General features: G+C 46.0%; 2 protein-coding genes across 3 annotated transcripts in view; one reads left to right on the top strand and one right to left on the bottom strand.

The window, feature by feature from the left end:
* The first annotated feature begins 30 nt into the window (after positions 1-30).
* On the top strand, positions 31-6,764 carry GPR101 (G protein-coupled receptor 101). 2 transcript variants are annotated; one of them, XM_072744125.1, is made up of 2 exons: positions 31-224; positions 2,201-6,764. In XM_072744125.1, the coding sequence occupies exon 2, from the start codon at positions 2,253-2,255 to the stop codon at positions 3,765-3,767; it is 1,515 nt and encodes a 504-aa protein (XP_072600226.1). In that variant the 5' UTR covers positions 31-224; positions 2,201-2,252; the 3' UTR covers positions 3,768-6,764. The 2 variants fall into 2 exon arrangements, with proteins under 2 accessions (XP_072600226.1, XP_025843633.1); XM_025987848.2 differs by lacking the exon at positions 31-224 and adding an exon at positions 1,019-1,311.
* A 7,233-nt stretch (positions 6,765-13,997) lies between these two features.
* Positions 13,998-17,166, bottom strand: part of LOC112911362 (transmembrane 9 superfamily member 2-like) — an 81,891-nt gene continuing 78,722 nt past the window's right edge. The window contains exon 17 of the mRNA XM_072744897.1: positions 13,998-14,225. Within this exon, the coding sequence (XP_072600998.1) occupies positions 14,158-14,225 (68 nt within the window). The 3' untranslated portion in view covers positions 13,998-14,157. The remainder of the gene's footprint in view (positions 14,226-17,166) is intronic.

Raw genomic sequence — 17,166 nt, 5'->3', positions numbered from 1 at the left:
CCGCGCCGCCTTAAGACGCCGTGCGCCCCCGTCGCCGCTGCTCAGAGCTTGCAGCGCAGCGCGCGGGCCGGACGTGTGGGCTCAGGCGCCCCGCTCCCTCCGCGCCCCGCGTCCGCCGTGAGCTCCCAGCCGCCGGCGCCTCGGGAGGCCGCCCGGACGATCGCGGCGAGTCCCGAAGGGAGCGGCACGCAGCTCCCGCGGTGCGACGCCTCAGCCAGCAACAGGTAAGCGGCCTGGCTCCGCTCCCAGAGCCGCGGCCCCCACGCCTGCCTGGCCCTGGACGCCCGCTCAGCCGCGGCCCGACGGCAGCCGCGCTGGGGCGCGCCGAGCCCCCCGTGCGCCCCGCTCGTCTGCCCGCGGCCCTCGCCTTTGCCCTCGCACTTATCGCGCGCGGCCCCCAGCTCTCCCCTTGCTCCCCATCCCCTCTTTTTTAGTCTCTCTTCGATTTTCCAGTCTCCGTCTCTTCCTGCCTCTCATTAGCCTGCTGTCTCTCATTCGTTCTCTCCATCCCTCTTCCCGGCATTTTCTCTGCCTCTCAGGGTGGTTGTCATCCTGTCTCTGTCTCTCATTCTCTTTCTGTCTCTCCGGGTCTCTCCCCACGCCCCAATTCTCTTTCTCTCCCTGCCTCCCAGTATCTCCCGCGCTGCCTCTCTGAACTCTCCCACCAGCCCGGCACCCCTGCCTCCTCTCCTGCTCTCCTCGACCTCCCCTTCCCCACCTCCGTGGCCAACCAGGAGAGATCCCAGACGGGCTGGAAGATACCGGGAGGGGGCCGAATTGCGAGGGGGTCGCAGGAGACATCCTCCCTGCATCCAGCTGCCGCTGCGCCGCTGAGAAACTAGGAGATTTATCCGCCAGAGCCCCGGTAGCCAGGGCGGCAGCTGGTTTCCATGGCAAAATAGTCAACCCAGAGATAGAGATTGGAGAGAGATCCGGCCAGAGAAAAACCGAGGGGAGGGATCGTCGGAGAGACACGGAGAGACACAGAGATACACGCACTGAAACGTACAAAGAAACTATTCTGAGAGAGTCCCGGGGACACAGGGAGAGGCAGAGAACCCGGCTCTGTAAGCGCACGCGCTAGCGAGATAGCCTGAGCCACGAGAAACAGTGACAACCGGGAGAGACAGCAGTAGATCTTCAGAGGCAGCAGCGAGAGACGGGCGGGCAGCGACAGAGAGGGAACTTAGTGCGCGGAGACACAGAAGCCGCAGGGAGACACGCGGGAGACAGAGGGAGACGCGGAAGCGCGAGACGCGAGGAGCCACGGAGACCGACAGGGACACGCAGGCGGCGAGGCATACTGAACAGGTGCACTGGGGACCCACAGAGATTGTCAGGGAGATGGGCTGTGACAGGGAGACACGAAGCTGCACCGGGAAAAGACTGAGGAGCGCACGTACTAGCAAGCGACACAGACCGTGACAGGCAGAGACAGAGAAATGGGAGCGCACCAGCCAGATACGGAGGGAGAGATGAGGACAAGACCGGGAGATGGGCTGGGAGGGACAGAGAGAGAGGTCCGCACACACCCACAGACAAGGTGCGCTGGCGAGAGAGTAACTGGGCGGGGGTGGGGGGGTGGTCAGAGGGGGAGCTGAGTCCGAGAAACTGGCTGAGACCTGGAGGAACAGACAGGAGTAACAAGGAGACAGAGCGGCTGGAGAGAGAATGACAGACTGAGTACGACAGTGCGCACGTGTTAGCGAGAGACTGGGAAGGAGAGACAAGACAGAGTGAGAGACCCGGGCGAGAGAGTTGGAGAAAAACGGTGAGACTCAGCCACACGCCCCAAGAGACACAGGACAAGTGCCCTAGTAAGGGACACTGGGGAGAGACAAAACGACACGTAAACAGGCAGAGACAGTGCGCGGGCATAAGACAGCGCACGCGCATGCGCCAGCCGAGAGATCGCTGGAGAGACGCAGAGACAATGGGGAAGAGATGCAGAGCGCGCACACCCACGGGAGGGGCGGGTGCGGGGGACCCCGAGACCCCGAGAGAGCGAGGCTGAGGGACCCGAGGGGGAGGGGGACGGGAAAGAGAAGGTTCGGAAAAACTGCCCTCCCGCGGACCCGGGCCACGCGGGAGGTGGGGGGGTCCGGGGCGGGGGGGGGGGGGGGGCGGGAAGTCCCCGAAGCGGCCCCCCCACCCCTGGGCGGGGTGACTAACCCGGCCCGGGTGTTTCTTTCTTCCCCAGCACAGGCACGACTACGGTCAGTGCACCCCCTCGCCACCCGCCCTCCGTCACCATGACATCCACCTGCCCCAATAACACCCGGGAGAGCAACAGCAGCCACACGTGCATGCCCCTTTCCAAAATGCCCATCAGCCTGGCTCACGGCATCATCCGCTCGAGCGTGCTGCTCGTCTTCCTCACCGCCTCCTTCGTCGGCAACATTGTGCTGGCGCTCGTGTTGCAGCGCAAGCCGCAGCTGCTGCAGGTCACCAACCGCTTCATCTTTAACCTCCTCGTCACTGACCTGCTGCAGATTTCACTCGTGGCCCCCTGGGTGGTGGCCACTTCCGTGCCTCTCTTCTGGCCCCTCAACAGCCACTTCTGTACAGCCCTGGTGAGCCTTACTCACCTGTTCGCCTTTGCCAGCGTCAACACCATCGTGGTGGTATCCGTGGATCGCTACCTGTCCATCATCCACCCTCTCTCCTACCCGGCTAAGATGACCCCGCGCCGGGGTTACATGCTCCTCTACGGAACCTGGATAGTGGCCATCCTGCAGAGCACCCCCCCACTTTACGGTTGGGGCCAGGCTGCCTTCGACCAGCGCAATGCCCTCTGCTCCATGATCTGGGGGGCCAGCCCCAGCTACACCATCCTCAGCGTCGTGTCCTTCATCATCATTCCACTGGTTGTCATGATTGCCTGCTACTCCGTGGTGTTTGGTGCAGCGCGGCGGCAGCATGCTCTGCTGTACAACGTCAAGAGCCACAGCCTGGAGGTTCGAGCCAAGGACCGTGTGGAGAATGAGGTTGAAGAGGGAGAGAGGAAGGATGCGTTCCATGGCCAGGACAGAGGTGAGGTCAAGGCCAAGGAGGGCAGCGTGGAGGCAGAGACAGGCAGCATGCATGCCCAGAACGGGAGCATGGACAGCAGTGCTGGTAGTGCAGCGGCCAAGGGCAGCAAGGAGGTTGGAGAGAGCAGCTTGGTGTTGGGCAAAGGCAGCGTGGAGGGCAAGGACGAAGGCACCGGACCTGCCAGCAGCAGGAAGGCAGACAAGGGCCGCGTCGAGGTCAGCCAGTGCAACATTGACTTAGGTGAAGATGATGTGGAGTTTGGTGAGGATGACATCAATTTCAGTGAGGATGACATCGAGGCAGTGAACATTCCAGAAAGTCTCCCGCCCAGCCGGCGGAACAGCACCAGCGACCCTCCTCTGCCCAGGTGTTATCAGTGCAAAGCGGCGAAAGTGATCTTCCTCATCATTTTCTCCTACGTGCTGTCTCTGGGGCCCTACTGCTTTCTAGCAGTTCTGGCCGTGTGGGTGGATGTCCAAACAAAAGTACCCCAGTGGGTAATCACCATAATAATCTGGCTTTTTTTCCTGCAGTGCTGCATCCACCCCTACATCTATGGCTACATGCACAAGACCATCAAGAAGGAAATCCAGGATATGCTAAAGAAGTTCTTCTGCAAGGAAAAGCCCCCCAAAGAAGACAGCCACCCCGACCTGCCCGGAACAGAAGCAGGTACAGAGGGTGGGACTGGAGGCAAGATTGTCCCCTCTCATGATTCTGCCACTTCGCCTTGAAGTTAGTTCGAAGGCAAAACTTGGACTGTGCACAGTGCAGAAATGGGAAGAGCTTTGTTTGACGTGGACCACCCCCAATCCCGGTAACACCAACCCATACCATTTCAGGCACAGGCCTTGCACACATCCTTCTCACCACAAGATAGAGAAATATATGGAAGAGGTAGGAACTGGAGTCTTCCCTGACAGGTGTGCCCCTCAAAGCCCAGACTTGAGGATTCTGACTGAGATATCCCCCCGAAAAATTATTAGGCTCTAAATTTCTTAAAGCAACAAGGGATATCCACTTTGGACCTATGTCTGTCTCCCCAGAGCTACAGCATTTCGGCTTTTGCTCTGGGGAAGAAGGAAGATGATGCCGGACTTTTAGGCCCTCGGGTCAAGAGATTATGGGAAAGGGCTACAGTCTGTGTTTAACTGAAAGAAAAGCAGTGGACCAAATCATTCATGGAGCCCAAGAAGCAGAACCCAACTGACTGATCAATGCATGAGCCAAGATCTGAACTCAAGAGACCCACAATCTGGTGTAAAGACTATTATGGAAACTAAGTCAAGGGCATCGAGTAGTTAAAATACCAAGGTTTCTAGATCCTTTAAAGGGATCTGGAAAAGCAGAAGAGGATATTAGGGCATGTTTGAAATGGGAAGGTAGTCCAAGGGAAAGGTTAGAGAAATAACACACATCCATGAGGCTAAACAGTTGGCTTTTTTCTGTAAAACCCTGAGTTTATGCAGGGGCTAGGACCCATGCCATTCCATGCAAAGGGAAAATTGTCAATTGACACTAAAACTGTTTTCTGTATCCTATTCAAATTAACAGTGGGACAGAAATCGTGCCACTAATTTTACGATTTTCCCTTTGTGATTGCTCAAAAGAATCCTCCAAATCTCCTCTGTCAGTCACTTAGTGGGGGGGGGGGGGAGGGAGGAAGCGTTCCCAAATAGGCCTTTTTGGTCAAACAGTATTTCCAGAAAAAAAAAAAAAAAACAATGCAACTAGGTGTGGCCGAAAGAGTTTACAAAACTCACACTGCCAATCAAGAGGGATGTGCTCATCAGAAATCTCGCTTGTGCCCATGGGATCTCAAACAAGAAATATGACCTCCACATGGGAACAAGTAAGGCAAGCTAAACATTTTTCCTCCCTCCAGGCACACCCATGAGTCTTTTCCACCTGTGGCCCTCTCTAAAACCTTTAAGCTCCCTGCAGATGTGGAAGAGAAATACAAGAGAGTCATAAATAGCAGAGAGGGTGGTTTTGCAATACCTGGCAAGCATCCGACCTATTTCAAACGATCCTAAACTCGAAGCATTCAGGTCAGGCACATCCTAATTACTGCTATTGAAATACATTGCTTTGGGAAAGATTTTTCAATATCTGAATTATCCCCAGGGTCAATAAAGAGGAAGGGCTTTTCTTATCTCAAACCCCAAAATCATTTTGGGTCAGGATCTACCTATGTATTTCTGAGGGCACAGACCTCATCGACATGACCAATTTCACATAGACCCCCCCACACACACACACACAAATGGCCAAGACAGTGTTTTCAATCCTCCTGAAGATCAAATCAAAGCAACTCCATGGCCGGTCACCTGTTCATGCAGAAATCTTACCTTATGGTGGGTGGAGGGAGCAGAGGGGGTATTTGGTTGAGAAATGGTTCATCAGATGGTTGTACATAAAGATATCCATATTCAGAATTTAGCCTCATCCTTGTGTGATTGCCATGTCTATATTATAACTCAAACTTCACTCATGTAAATGCCCAGCTCATTGAACTCTTTTCTTTATCTCTTCCTCCTCACAGATTCCAACATGAGCTTCTCAAGGGGGAGAGGTAAATAGCAGTGCATGTGGGCTGTGAATCAGTCTACATGGAAGTTTGGGATTGCCATGTTGAGAATTTAGGGAAGGAGAGGGGTATAGATGCAGACAGTATTGAGCTGGCCTGTCAACTCAGTATGTCCGTGAAAATCTTATCCGTTCCAACCTTGTTACCCTGGAGCATGTGGTCACTCAGACAAGACATGTGGGCTGACATTTCTGCTTGCCCTACCATTTATTTTTCTACTAAAATGTGTAAAGTGAATTAATAGTCATAAATTTATTATACTGATTTATTGCCAAACTCTTATATTGACCTGTTGTCAGAGGATATCTGGGTGGAGAAGTGGCCTGGGTAGCCAGTCCCCTTCTGAGGGGAGGGGTATTATTGCCTGGAAGATCTGTCATGGTCAAAACAGTTCAAAGTAGCGATATCCTGTCCTTTGAGCAGACCTGCTTACCTGGGTAAGAAAGAGAATTTCAAACACAAGTGTCTCCAAATACTTTGTTGAAACTGAACTTCTTGTTTTATTTTTAAAGCTCAACCCATTCAAAGCGTAACAGAGAAAATTGCCAAATCCCCAAATCAAAATGGAGCCAGAACCCGTATGCGTGTGGTAAGTTCACTTAACAGCACACACAACATTCTCTGGGGCACCAAGACTCACCCAATTCCTTGATAAAATTCCTCTTTTCCCATGTTTCAGTCATTGTCCGTATTTACAGCAAATTGGATTTTTCAAAGGTGAAAATGTTTTGAAAATAGGAGACTGGAAAAGAGGACCTTTAAATTCAGAGTACTCTGCTTTGCTGACATTTCCTACTTAATGAACAATAGGGCCTCTAGTTAGCTTGAGTTAGTGACTGCTTCAAATTTTGTGCTATTTTGAATAAAACACTATCAACTTAATGAGGTTTTACTGCACATACTGTTTTGTCATTGAAAAATCCGAAAGCACACAAAAAAGTCATCATTAGCCTCACAGATCCTCATGTGCAATCGTTTTCCCTAAATGTTTTTAAAAGAGGTATTCTTTTGCCAAGGCCACTTCATATGTGCAGTAAAAATCCCATTAAAGTACAGGGGCCAGACAAACCAGGCTTTGAAATGATGTGATTTCCAATTTAATGATTTCCTTATTTAAAAATAATAAAGCATCTAGTTTGCCAAGGAGTCGCAGGTGCTTTCACTAACACACCAATTTCAAAAAGCTTGGGAAGGCAGTAATAAGGAGCAAGCCTTGGGCTTCGATGGCTTCTGTGATTCAAGGGTCCATCTTCTGAAGGCACGAAGGCACCACAAGTCAAGTCGCAGCTCCCTGCCTACCTCTTGCCATCAGGCTCCTCCTCCCCTTTCCCTGATGCCCCTCCAGGAAGCTCTGTGTGCTCACCTCCTTCATTGGTTCCCCCACACACCGCCCTGCACCCAGAGCTGACAGATTCACAGGGAAGGAGAGAACTGAATGGTAGGAGTGACCAGCAGTCAAAAGTATTTTTCTGTCTCCTCCCCAACTCCAATCCAGTTTAGAGATGATGAGATACCAACCTCAAATTCAACAGGTAAGGAAAAGTTCCATCTTATAACTTAGGAGGAGATAGTCCCCTTGTTTCTTACCCCAAAAGCAACCAACACAACCCATCTTTGGGGACACATCCAATCCTGTAGATACTGTCCACTTATGGCAGAAAAAAAACCATTAAAAAGTCTTTTACCTATAAAATTATAAGGTGCCTAACATTGCCTTATTTTATACATAATTAGCCAATTAAGCTAAAGGTACTTCAAAAGATTTTTTCATACTACCTTGAAGAATAATTTACAAGATTAAACTAGGCATTCTTAGATTTTGCCAAAATGCTCTTAAAAATGTCTGAAACATAGCATTTGGAAGAGAAGAATTATGCATCAGCTGGTAATTGGAACACTCCAAAATAAAAAAAAAAAAAAACCCTCAGAGGTTGTGGGGATGAAACACATAGAATCACAATTTAAACTACTGAACTGTTTTTTTTTCTCTCTCTCTCTCTCACAACCTCCCTCCCCCATATTTTGAGGGGAAAAAATCAAAAGAAGTGTTTTCCCCTTGTAATGTTTTATGCTGTGTTCCTCTTTAAGACAAACCCCATGCTGTCAAGAGAGGCTTCTCTAAGCAAAATGTCTTTTCCTTCTAGAGCACACAAAAGATTAAAGGAACAGTTGGCTGCCAGCCAGTTACCAAGATAAGGAGAGAAAATCTGGTCAGTCATGGCTTTTAACCCTCTCCCTCCTTATCTCCATCTTTCTCATTTTCTATGGACTGGACAGGTGCTCTTGAGCCCCTCCCAGCTCAGACAGGAGGAAATCAGAGCAGTGAGCTACAAATGGCAGACCATAGCCTAAACCTTGAAAAGAAAAGAAGCCCTTGTCAGAAATTCTTTCCAGTTACTTACAAAACAAGCTCTTCCTCTATGGCAAGTGCCCAGCTTGCTTACAGCAGTCTTCTGCTAAAAGCAACAAGACTGGCTGGAGGAAGAGGTAGGAAAGTGAAAATTCACAGAACTTGACCACTGACTGCCATGTCACTGGCAAGTTCACTGCTCTTTGGTAAATAGAAGAATCCTCCAGGTAAATGAGGATTGCCAATAGGAGTCAAACGTTCCCATCATTGCTTCCCAAAGCTCCTAGATCTCAAAGTACATACACCAAGAGGAAACCACGTAATTTCTACACTCACAAGAGGCTCGCTATGTTTGAGGATTTATTACTGGATCTCCCTTGTTCCAAAATGTAGTCGAAAACGAGATTGGTTTTAGTTTGGTGCTTTAAAGTTGAACGGATTCCCCCCTGCTTCATCTGTGTTACAACTTTAATGTTAAAAATGTGAGATTTTTATCTGTTTCAGTGGCGTGTTCCTTTCTGTAGTAGTTCTCCTAAATGTAAGCTGTAACTGTATATAAAATACCAGTGTTCTTGGCGGTAAGGTGCTAGTTATTAGACTGTGTGTGTTCATAGATAGTGTCATCCTCAAAAATGGATAGTACGTCCATGTAAAGTTAATAAAATGCATGCAGAATTCTATGTGTGACCCACACCTTGGTCAGTTTCTGATGTAAAACATAGTACATTCGTTTTTAAAATTTCAGTTTTAAAGTGTATACTATAGGCTGTATAAGATGGCTCCAAGGTGAGGTGGCAGGTACAGGTGCCTTTCATTCCTTAAATCTCTGGTAGTCTCTGACAGGTGAGAACTTATCCTGGTCCAATTGATCACTAGTGTGAATTAATCATCTTAGCTGAAGTCCTCAATGGCAGTTCTCCACAACACGGTTGGCACTGGTATGCCTGTTGTCCATTAGCTGAATGTACAGAATGTAAAATCAAAAAAGACAATCCTTTCCCCCTCAAAGAGCAAAGACCCCAGGATAGGCTATTGGAGTCCTGTTCACAGGATAAAAAAAAAAAATACTGTACTCTCAAGACCCAACTAGTCCCTGACTGTGAACTGACAGGATGCATATTTAGCAGATCTATATTGTGACAATCCCTCCCCTCCTAGAGCAGCACCGAAAACCAGAAAAAGACTGCTCTCAAGTTTTCCTTTGATCGGTTGCCTGAGAGATGAGAGAGAGCACGGACAGGTAAATAAAGTAGTGGGGCTCCTCCAGGGGTCACGGCTAAGGTGTTTGAGAATATCACAGTCATCTCTCAACAGCATTTGCATCAGACAAAGAGAACTATGAGTTAATTATATTTTAAGAACAAAAACATTAAAATAGAAGACTATGTATATATGTATACCCTCATTGAGTAACTTCTAAAACTGCCTCTATAACCAAATTTTAAGTGCTGCTTTGAGACTGAAAACAATAGATACTTTCAGTCAAAAACAGTCCTCTTTAATCTGTTCGATTTTGAATTTAACATTTTCCTTTTCCTTTGAAAAAAATGTGTAATTTAAAAGTGCCTTTTCAAAGGATTGCCACATGACAATCCTGGGGCCAAGTTCCCATTGGCACAGCTCACGTTCAGGTGCACAAAAGGGGTGGGCTTGGTCCTCCTGCCCCAGCAAGAAGAGAAAACCCTTCACACCCCAATCAAATTCACCAATCAATACTGTTACACGGGCCAGTAGTCACAGAGACTCTGCCCAAGGACAAGGTTTCATATGTGGGTTGACTGTAATTGTATCCTTTCTAAAATGGTTACAATGCATTTTTATTTATTTATTTATTTGTTTGTTTGTTTATTTATTTATTTGCTGAACAGGAATAAAAGACTCCTGCTTGGAGAAGGCAGAGAGATTGATGTTTGTGGCTTAACTAAAAATTATTAAGTAATGTTTTTGTTTCTTAAATAGGTGCTGTTAATCTGTCCTTGGTATTCTTCTTAAATATACTAAATAAAGTCTAATTTTAATGTGCGTATCTGGTTATTATGCTGAGGTCGGTGGGGAAACAATGAGGAACACACACAACTGGGTCTCTTTTGCCAGAAAGGAAGAGATGGGATAAACTAACTGTATTACATGGTTAGATGAAATATAAGGGCTCCAAGATTTCACAACATGCTGCCCAATACAAGAAATATGCAAAGGGATGGGGGAGTCATCCTGATGAGCTGTGCCTTGGTGGAAGAGAGGCATGTGCCTTATTCCTCTATGAACGAAAAAGATTTCAAAGTGACAGTGGGGTGGGCAGAGTGGCAAAAGGGCCAGGTGGTTGGTGGGATTCCCAAATGGCAGTCTTTGTTACCACGGCACTGAGGTTTGAGCAGGGGGTGGGGAGGCAAGAGCCTTCATTTTTAGGACACAGTACTGCCCAGCACCCCAGGTCACCCCCACTGGGCTCCTGCCCCTGCTGCCCCTCCACTCAGGGCGAAGACACCTCCCGTGGTACAATCCAGTCCCAGCCACTTCAGCTCAACCCCAATTCACCAGGGTTTACAGAACAGGAGGGTACATCAGGGACACCTGGGTGGCTCAGTGGTTGAGTACCTGCCTTTGGCTCAGGGTGTGATCCTGGAGTCCTGGGATTGAATCCTGCATCTGGCTCCCTGTAGGGAGCCTGCTTCTCCCTCTGTCTAGGTCTCTACCTCTCTGTGTCTTTCATGAATAAATAAATAAAAATCTTAAAAAAAAAAAAAAGAAGAAGAACTGGAGGGCCAACGCATGCTCCCCAGAGCCTGGGGTAAGAAAATGATTATACCTTGACTACCACCCATGACATATGTACACACAGGACACAGGCAAGATAGTCAAATATGTCTAAGATGTAAGAGGCCACAAGTTCCTCTGGAGCTGATGTGCTTGACCTACTCGTAGCTCTTCTGTCATCTCATCAGCAGCAGTTCAAAGAATTGCACACCTCATGCTCCCCAAGTGGCATTCGTGGCCCACACTCAGAGAGGTTCAGGGAGCTATTCATCTCCGTTTCAATTGAAGTAAAGTGTTCTTCTCCATTTTTCACTCCAAAATCAGCTAAATACTGACTTGCACATTGTATTTCAAGATGTCCAAAGATGGCAGCATAGAGAACTGCACGCAGCTGCCTTCACCTTAATCCCTGAAGGCCATCTAGGCAGTGACTCTTTCCTACCGCAAAAAATAAATTTGCCTCTCTTTTTCTTTTTAATACTTATTATGAAAGGACAGGTGACCTACGATGCGATGTTAGTTTCAGGTGTGCAACATAGCGATTCAACAATTCTGGATGTTCCTCGCTGCTCACCGTAATGGGTATAGTCACCATCGGTCACCATACAGCATTATTACGGTATTCTTGACTGTATTCTCTGTGCTGTACTTTTCATCTCCATCACTTAACTTTATAACTGGCAGTTTGTACTTCTTAAACCCCTTCACCTATTTCGCCCATCACCCCCTCCCCCAGCAACCAACAGTTTGTTCTCTGTACCTATGAGTCTGTTTCCATTTGTTTGTTCATTTGTTTTGTGTTTTAGATTCCACATATGAGTGAAATCATACAGTATGTGCCTTTCTCTATTTCACTTAGCCTAATACTTTCATGGTCCAGCCATGTGTCATGGTCCAGCCATGTGTCACAAATGGCAAGAGCTCATCCTTTGAACACATTTGCCTTTCGAGCAAACTACTACCATCAGTGCAAATAGGAAGGCTTATGAGCTTAGATAAAATGCTCAGGCAGCCAACCAGGTGAGAAGAGTCCCCCAGAAGTTCACTATAATGCTGCTTAGTTCAAAGTAGTCAGAGGAGAATGGAATTGGTTCCAGTGAGTCTCAGAACAGCAGTAATCCCTCCAAGGCAGAGCATGGGGCTCAGCCTGGTTTTGAGAGTAAGTGGGAGAAGGTGGAGACGATCTGAAAATTCTACCATCAGTAGACACCTCTGACTTTCTACAGCCACTCTCTCTCTCACAGGTCTGTTCCAGGACCCAGGTCTATTTGTCAGGGGTTTGAATTCCGATCCTGGAATATAGAAAAAGGCATCCTACGGGCTAGGGAATTACTCTGTGACCCCATCCCTCTCCATCCCAATCTCCCCATCAAGAGCTACAGGGTTTCTTTGATTCCCACACACAGAAAAAAGTACTCGTCAGCTTACGGACAGGTTTGAGAATGTTCATGAATTGAAGCTTGTGCCTACATGGTTCTCAAACATTTTCCCAATGCGGCCAATATTTATCAATCAAATGTATCACAAAAAAATGTATGATTTTCATGGCTGCTCTCCCAAACTTGCAAGCTTGGAGGATGTTTGCTGTATGAATTCCCGACATTTTGGGAGTTCTGATACCTGACTATTGTTTAGTCAAAGCAAATAAATCCAAGAAAATTGACTCCAAAGATTTTTCATCTACACACAGCTAGGTCAAACTTGAACATTCTCAGCCTTCAAAGGACAGCAAACAGAAAAAGAAAACCAATAACCAGAAATGTGCAGATTTAATTGAGGAACAAGACAGCAGTACCCGGCATTTCGTAAACTCTATACACTAAACCAATGTGCAGGAGCATCCAGGTGGCTCAGCCAGTTAAGTGTCTGCCTTCAGCTCAGGTCACGATCCCAGGGTCCTGGGATCAAGCCCCTCCCTAGTTAGGGATCCCTGCTCAGTGTGGAGCCTGCTTCTTCCTCTCCCTCTGCTCCTCCCCCCCACCCTGCACGCTCTCTCTCTCACAAATAAATAAACTCTTAAAAAAACAACAACAATGTGCATTGTTAAAATGGTCATCCAGGGGCACCTGACTGGCTCAGTCAGTAGAGCAAGTGACTCTGGATTTCAGGGTTGTGAGTTTGAGTTCCATGTTGGGTGTAGAGATTACTTTAAAAAATAAATTATGCTGAGTGAAGTAAGTCAATTGGAGAAGGACAAACATTATATGTTCTCATTTATTTGGGGAATATAAATAATAGTGAAAGGGAATAGAAGGGAAGGGAGAAGAAATGTGTGGGAAATATCAGAAAGGGAGACAGAACATAAAGACTCCTAACTCTGGGAAGCGAACTCGGGGTGGTGGAAAGGGAGGAGGGCGGGGGTGGGGGTGACTGGGTGATGGGCACTGAGAGGGGCACTTGACGGGATGAGCACTGGGTATTATTCTGTATGTTGGTAAATTGAACACCAATAAAAAATAAATTTATTATTAAAAAAATAATAAAAAATAAAAAAATAAAATAGGGACTCCTGGGAAGCACAGTGGGTTAAGCGTCCACTTCTTGGTTTTGGCTCAGGTCATGATCTCAGGGTCATGGGATCAAGCCTCACATCAGGCTTCACGCTCACCACAGAGTCTGCTGGAGATTCCTCCTCCTTTTCCCTCTGCCCCACTCTCTCTCTAAAATAAATCAATAAGGGCAGCCCCAGTGGCGCAGTGGTTTAGCGCCGCCTGCAGCCCAGGGTGTGATCTTGGAGACCCAGGATCGAGTCCCACATCAGGCTCCTTGCATGGAGCCTGCTTCTCTCTCTGCCTCTCTCTCTCTCTCTCTCTCTCTCTCTCTCTCTCTTTCTCTCTCTCTCTCTCTGTGTGTGTGTGTGTCTCATGAATAAATAAATAAAATCTTTAAAAAAAATAAATCAATAAGTCTCTTAAAAATAAATGAATAAATACATAAAATAAAATGGTCATCCAAATACAAGGGTGGAATACAGTTTGTACAATCCACTTAGGTTAGAAGAATTCCCATTTTACCTAAGATTTATTTGCAATAGTTCTGATGCTGTAAACAAAACGAAGAAAAGAAAAAACATTTCATCTGAAATGCCCGTGCGCTCAGCTTTCATTTTGTAAAGAAATGTGCCTCACTTGCTCTAATTGCTTTCAATTAAGCCTTTTTATGGTATCTTTTCAGGACAGTCTGACTCAGAATAAACCTGTTTCCAAATCAACCTGTTTTTTCCACATAATCAGTATTTTGTGTCATATAAACCGAGGCCAGACAATGAGATTTTTTTTAATGCTGTATATTTAAAATGTGTACTAAGAGGCACACACACAGATATAGATAGATACATAGATAGATAGATACATAGATAGATTTTCACATAGATATAGATGTATATATTCAAAAGCAACATTGATGTGCCTGGAAGCCTTTAGGGACATTTTTAATCCACTTTCACCACACTGTAGATTTTAATAAGAAACCAGAAACAAGAAAAAAATCCAGTCGTCCCTGAAACAAAATGAAAAAGATCCTTGTTAACCAGAGACTATATCAAATCAAAGTAGCTTTCTCAAAAATGCAAAGCATTTCAGTTTTGAGGTGGGCTACTGATTCTCTAAATCTCAAGACTCATACATTATCAAATAAAAAATCACCAGGCTTTCTTGCTGAGCAAAGAGGATGAGCAGCAGGGCTGGAGGCAGCCACCTGCAACAGGATGTGAGAATCCATTTGATTGAACGCTGCAGGTCTCTAACCAAAGCAAAAATAAAAAATGAGTAGCTTAAGTTCTCTATTTGAAAAAGGTTACATAGAGGTCCAAGGCTAGTTTCTAATATAGTAAACTTTATATAACTTGCTTCAATTTAGAAAATGTAAATAACCATTATCAACTTATTAACACAAGTGGCAATAATCCATTATGTACTTGCATACTCAGGACACACATTAGTTTTATAAATCAAAGTTTGGTCTTATTAAAAAAAAAAACCCATTACTGGAGATTTACCCTAAAGAAATGTCCCCATAGAAGAAAAAAATTACATGCAAAATGGTGTTCCTAACACTATGATTTATGATATTGAAAAATTACAAATAAACCAAATGCCTCCAAATAGGTGACTTGGCTAAATGATGGACTAAGTGCTCAGTGAAATAAGATTGTCATCAAAAATGACAAATTTAGAGACTGTATAGTAGCGTGGACCAAAGAAGATCCCTTTATATGTAGGGTGATACAGTTCTGGGCAAGCTTTTATTTAACATAGGATTTCATTGATGTTCATGTTATAAAAACAATTCTCAGATGATATTAAGGTTCAATGACTTGGTCAAAGAAAACTTCCAGATCCTATAATCTAATGGGGCACCCCAAGACAATTCAATCATCTAGGAAAACATGTTAGTCACAGAAAGCTTTAGGCATGGTTTAGTCTCTTTTCCTTTGCCAGTTTTCAAGCTCAGAGTAACTTCCATCCAGTATGCCATCATGCCACTTCCCTCCCATCCTTTATAGCTCCTTGTCAGGAGTCAGTGTAGTATAATGATTAAGATTATGGACTCTGGATTGACATGAATCTACTCCATTGGTTACTAGCTGTATGATCTTGGCCAAGTGACAATCTTGCCAAACCTCAGTTCTCTCAACTGAAAAATGGGGATAATACCTATTCCTACGTTAAGCTTCCCTTTCTGAATCCAACAACTTCAATGGTTCAGGAGATGACAATATGTAGCTAACACATGTCTCTGAATCTAAGACATTTCTGATTTCAATTTGCTGCACACTATCCTCATAAACTACTGAAGTGTCCATGAATTCTCAACTTTTTGAGGCTTTACTTACAATACCCAAATTGTCTCCTACCCGAAACACAGTTCCATCAACTCTCACACTGTTCTGACAGGCAGCTGAGCTAAGTCAGTGGACTTTGGGGTAGCAGGCACTTAGCTATATGATATAGAGCAAGCTACCCATCTCCTTTGTTCCTCCTAAGTGAAGAAGAATTCTATCCCCACCCAAATAACAGGCTTGACCAGAGGAAAAAAGGTAAGATACATTAGGGTGCCCATCAGAGTAGGCACTCAAGAAATGAGAGCTAGCACTCATGTTCTGATTTGGGGCTTGAAAGATATCGTCACATGGGGTTTATTGTGCCTGTACCCTGGAATCATCTAGGGAGATTTAACAACTACTATTGCCTGGATCACAACCCCCAGAGATTCTGATTTAATTGATCTGGGATACAGCCTAAGAATCAAGATTTTGAAAATCTCCCCAGGTGATTCTAATATGCAACCAGGGTTTCAGAATCCCTGGTCTAGCCTGCCTTTCTCCTTCCCACACGCCCTCCCTCTCATCCTTCATGTGAACAAACATAAGTATGAAAAGAGGTGGGAAAATGTGCCTTCTAAGGGCCACTGAACCACACAATTGAAAAGCAACTTAAAGGATCTGGAAAGATGAAAATTTTTTTTTTCAACAACTCAATTGCTTGTACTACGATTTGAGGGCAGAAAGACAGAGATGAGCCAAGAAGGGAGAGAATGCTCACTTGGGTGTCTCTGTCTACTTTTGCCTCAGGTTAGAGAAAATACTAAACCAATACTAGGAACATCCCATATTCTTTTTAAGCTCCATAACCTTTTATCATTAGGTCAGGTGATGCAGGATCTTGATGAGGCAGTCCAAGACAAGCAGAGAAGCCCATTTCTCCCCATGCCCTTTCCCTAATTGCAATTCTATAATGAAAAGAATTCACAGCCTGATCCTGGGACTGCTCTCCAAAACACATTTCTTCGAAGGCTTTCCCAAAGCAGTCATTATATATGCACACTTGAAAAGGAAGAAGAAACTAGCTAAAGAAAACATTTTGAAAGTCTACCACATTCTACTCAAGATGAACAAACCTTTAAAGAGTTTTTCCACAGGAGTGCCTGGGTGGCTCAGTGTTCGAGCACCTGCCTTTGGCTCAGGTCATGATCCCAGGGTTCTGAGATCAAGTCCCGCATCGGGCTCCCCACAGGGAGCCTGCTTCTCCCTCTGCCTATATCTCTGCCTCTCTCTGTGTGCCTCTCATGAATAAGTAAATAAAGAAATAAAAATTTTAAAATAAATAGAATCTTTCCACAGCCACTGTGAGGGCTATATTCCAATACACATGAATTTCAGAATTTGCAGCAGTAAGATGCAGACAAAAGGTTTTCTTCAAATTGTATTTAAAGCCATTAAACAAAGGAATAAAGAGAAAGTTTGTTTGGAGAAAAGAGTCTTGGGGGCCTTGACTCCCTTCAGTCATGTTTGATTCGGTATTCATGAAGCACTTTCTCTGGCCCTGGCCCTTGCTGTCTGGGTAATGAGAAGGACAGAACAGGACTCTTGCAGGGAATGATCTCAGGTGATGGCTATCCCACACATCTCCACTGACAGACGTCACATTCTCTTCATCTC

This window comes from Vulpes vulpes, chromosome X, assembly GCF_048418805.1.
Source record: "Vulpes vulpes isolate BD-2025 chromosome X, VulVul3, whole genome shotgun sequence".
Lineage (NCBI taxonomy): Eukaryota > Metazoa > Chordata > Mammalia > Carnivora > Canidae > Vulpes > Vulpes vulpes.
Note: the sequence above shows the minus strand (reverse complement) of the source record. Positions and strands in the feature narration are given on the sequence as shown.

What these genes read in the sequence shown, in the direction of transcription:
- GPR101 (XM_072744125.1), top strand. Translation starts at nt 2,253, where the DNA reads ATGACATCCACCTGCCCCAATAACACCCGGGAGAGCAACAGCAGCCAC.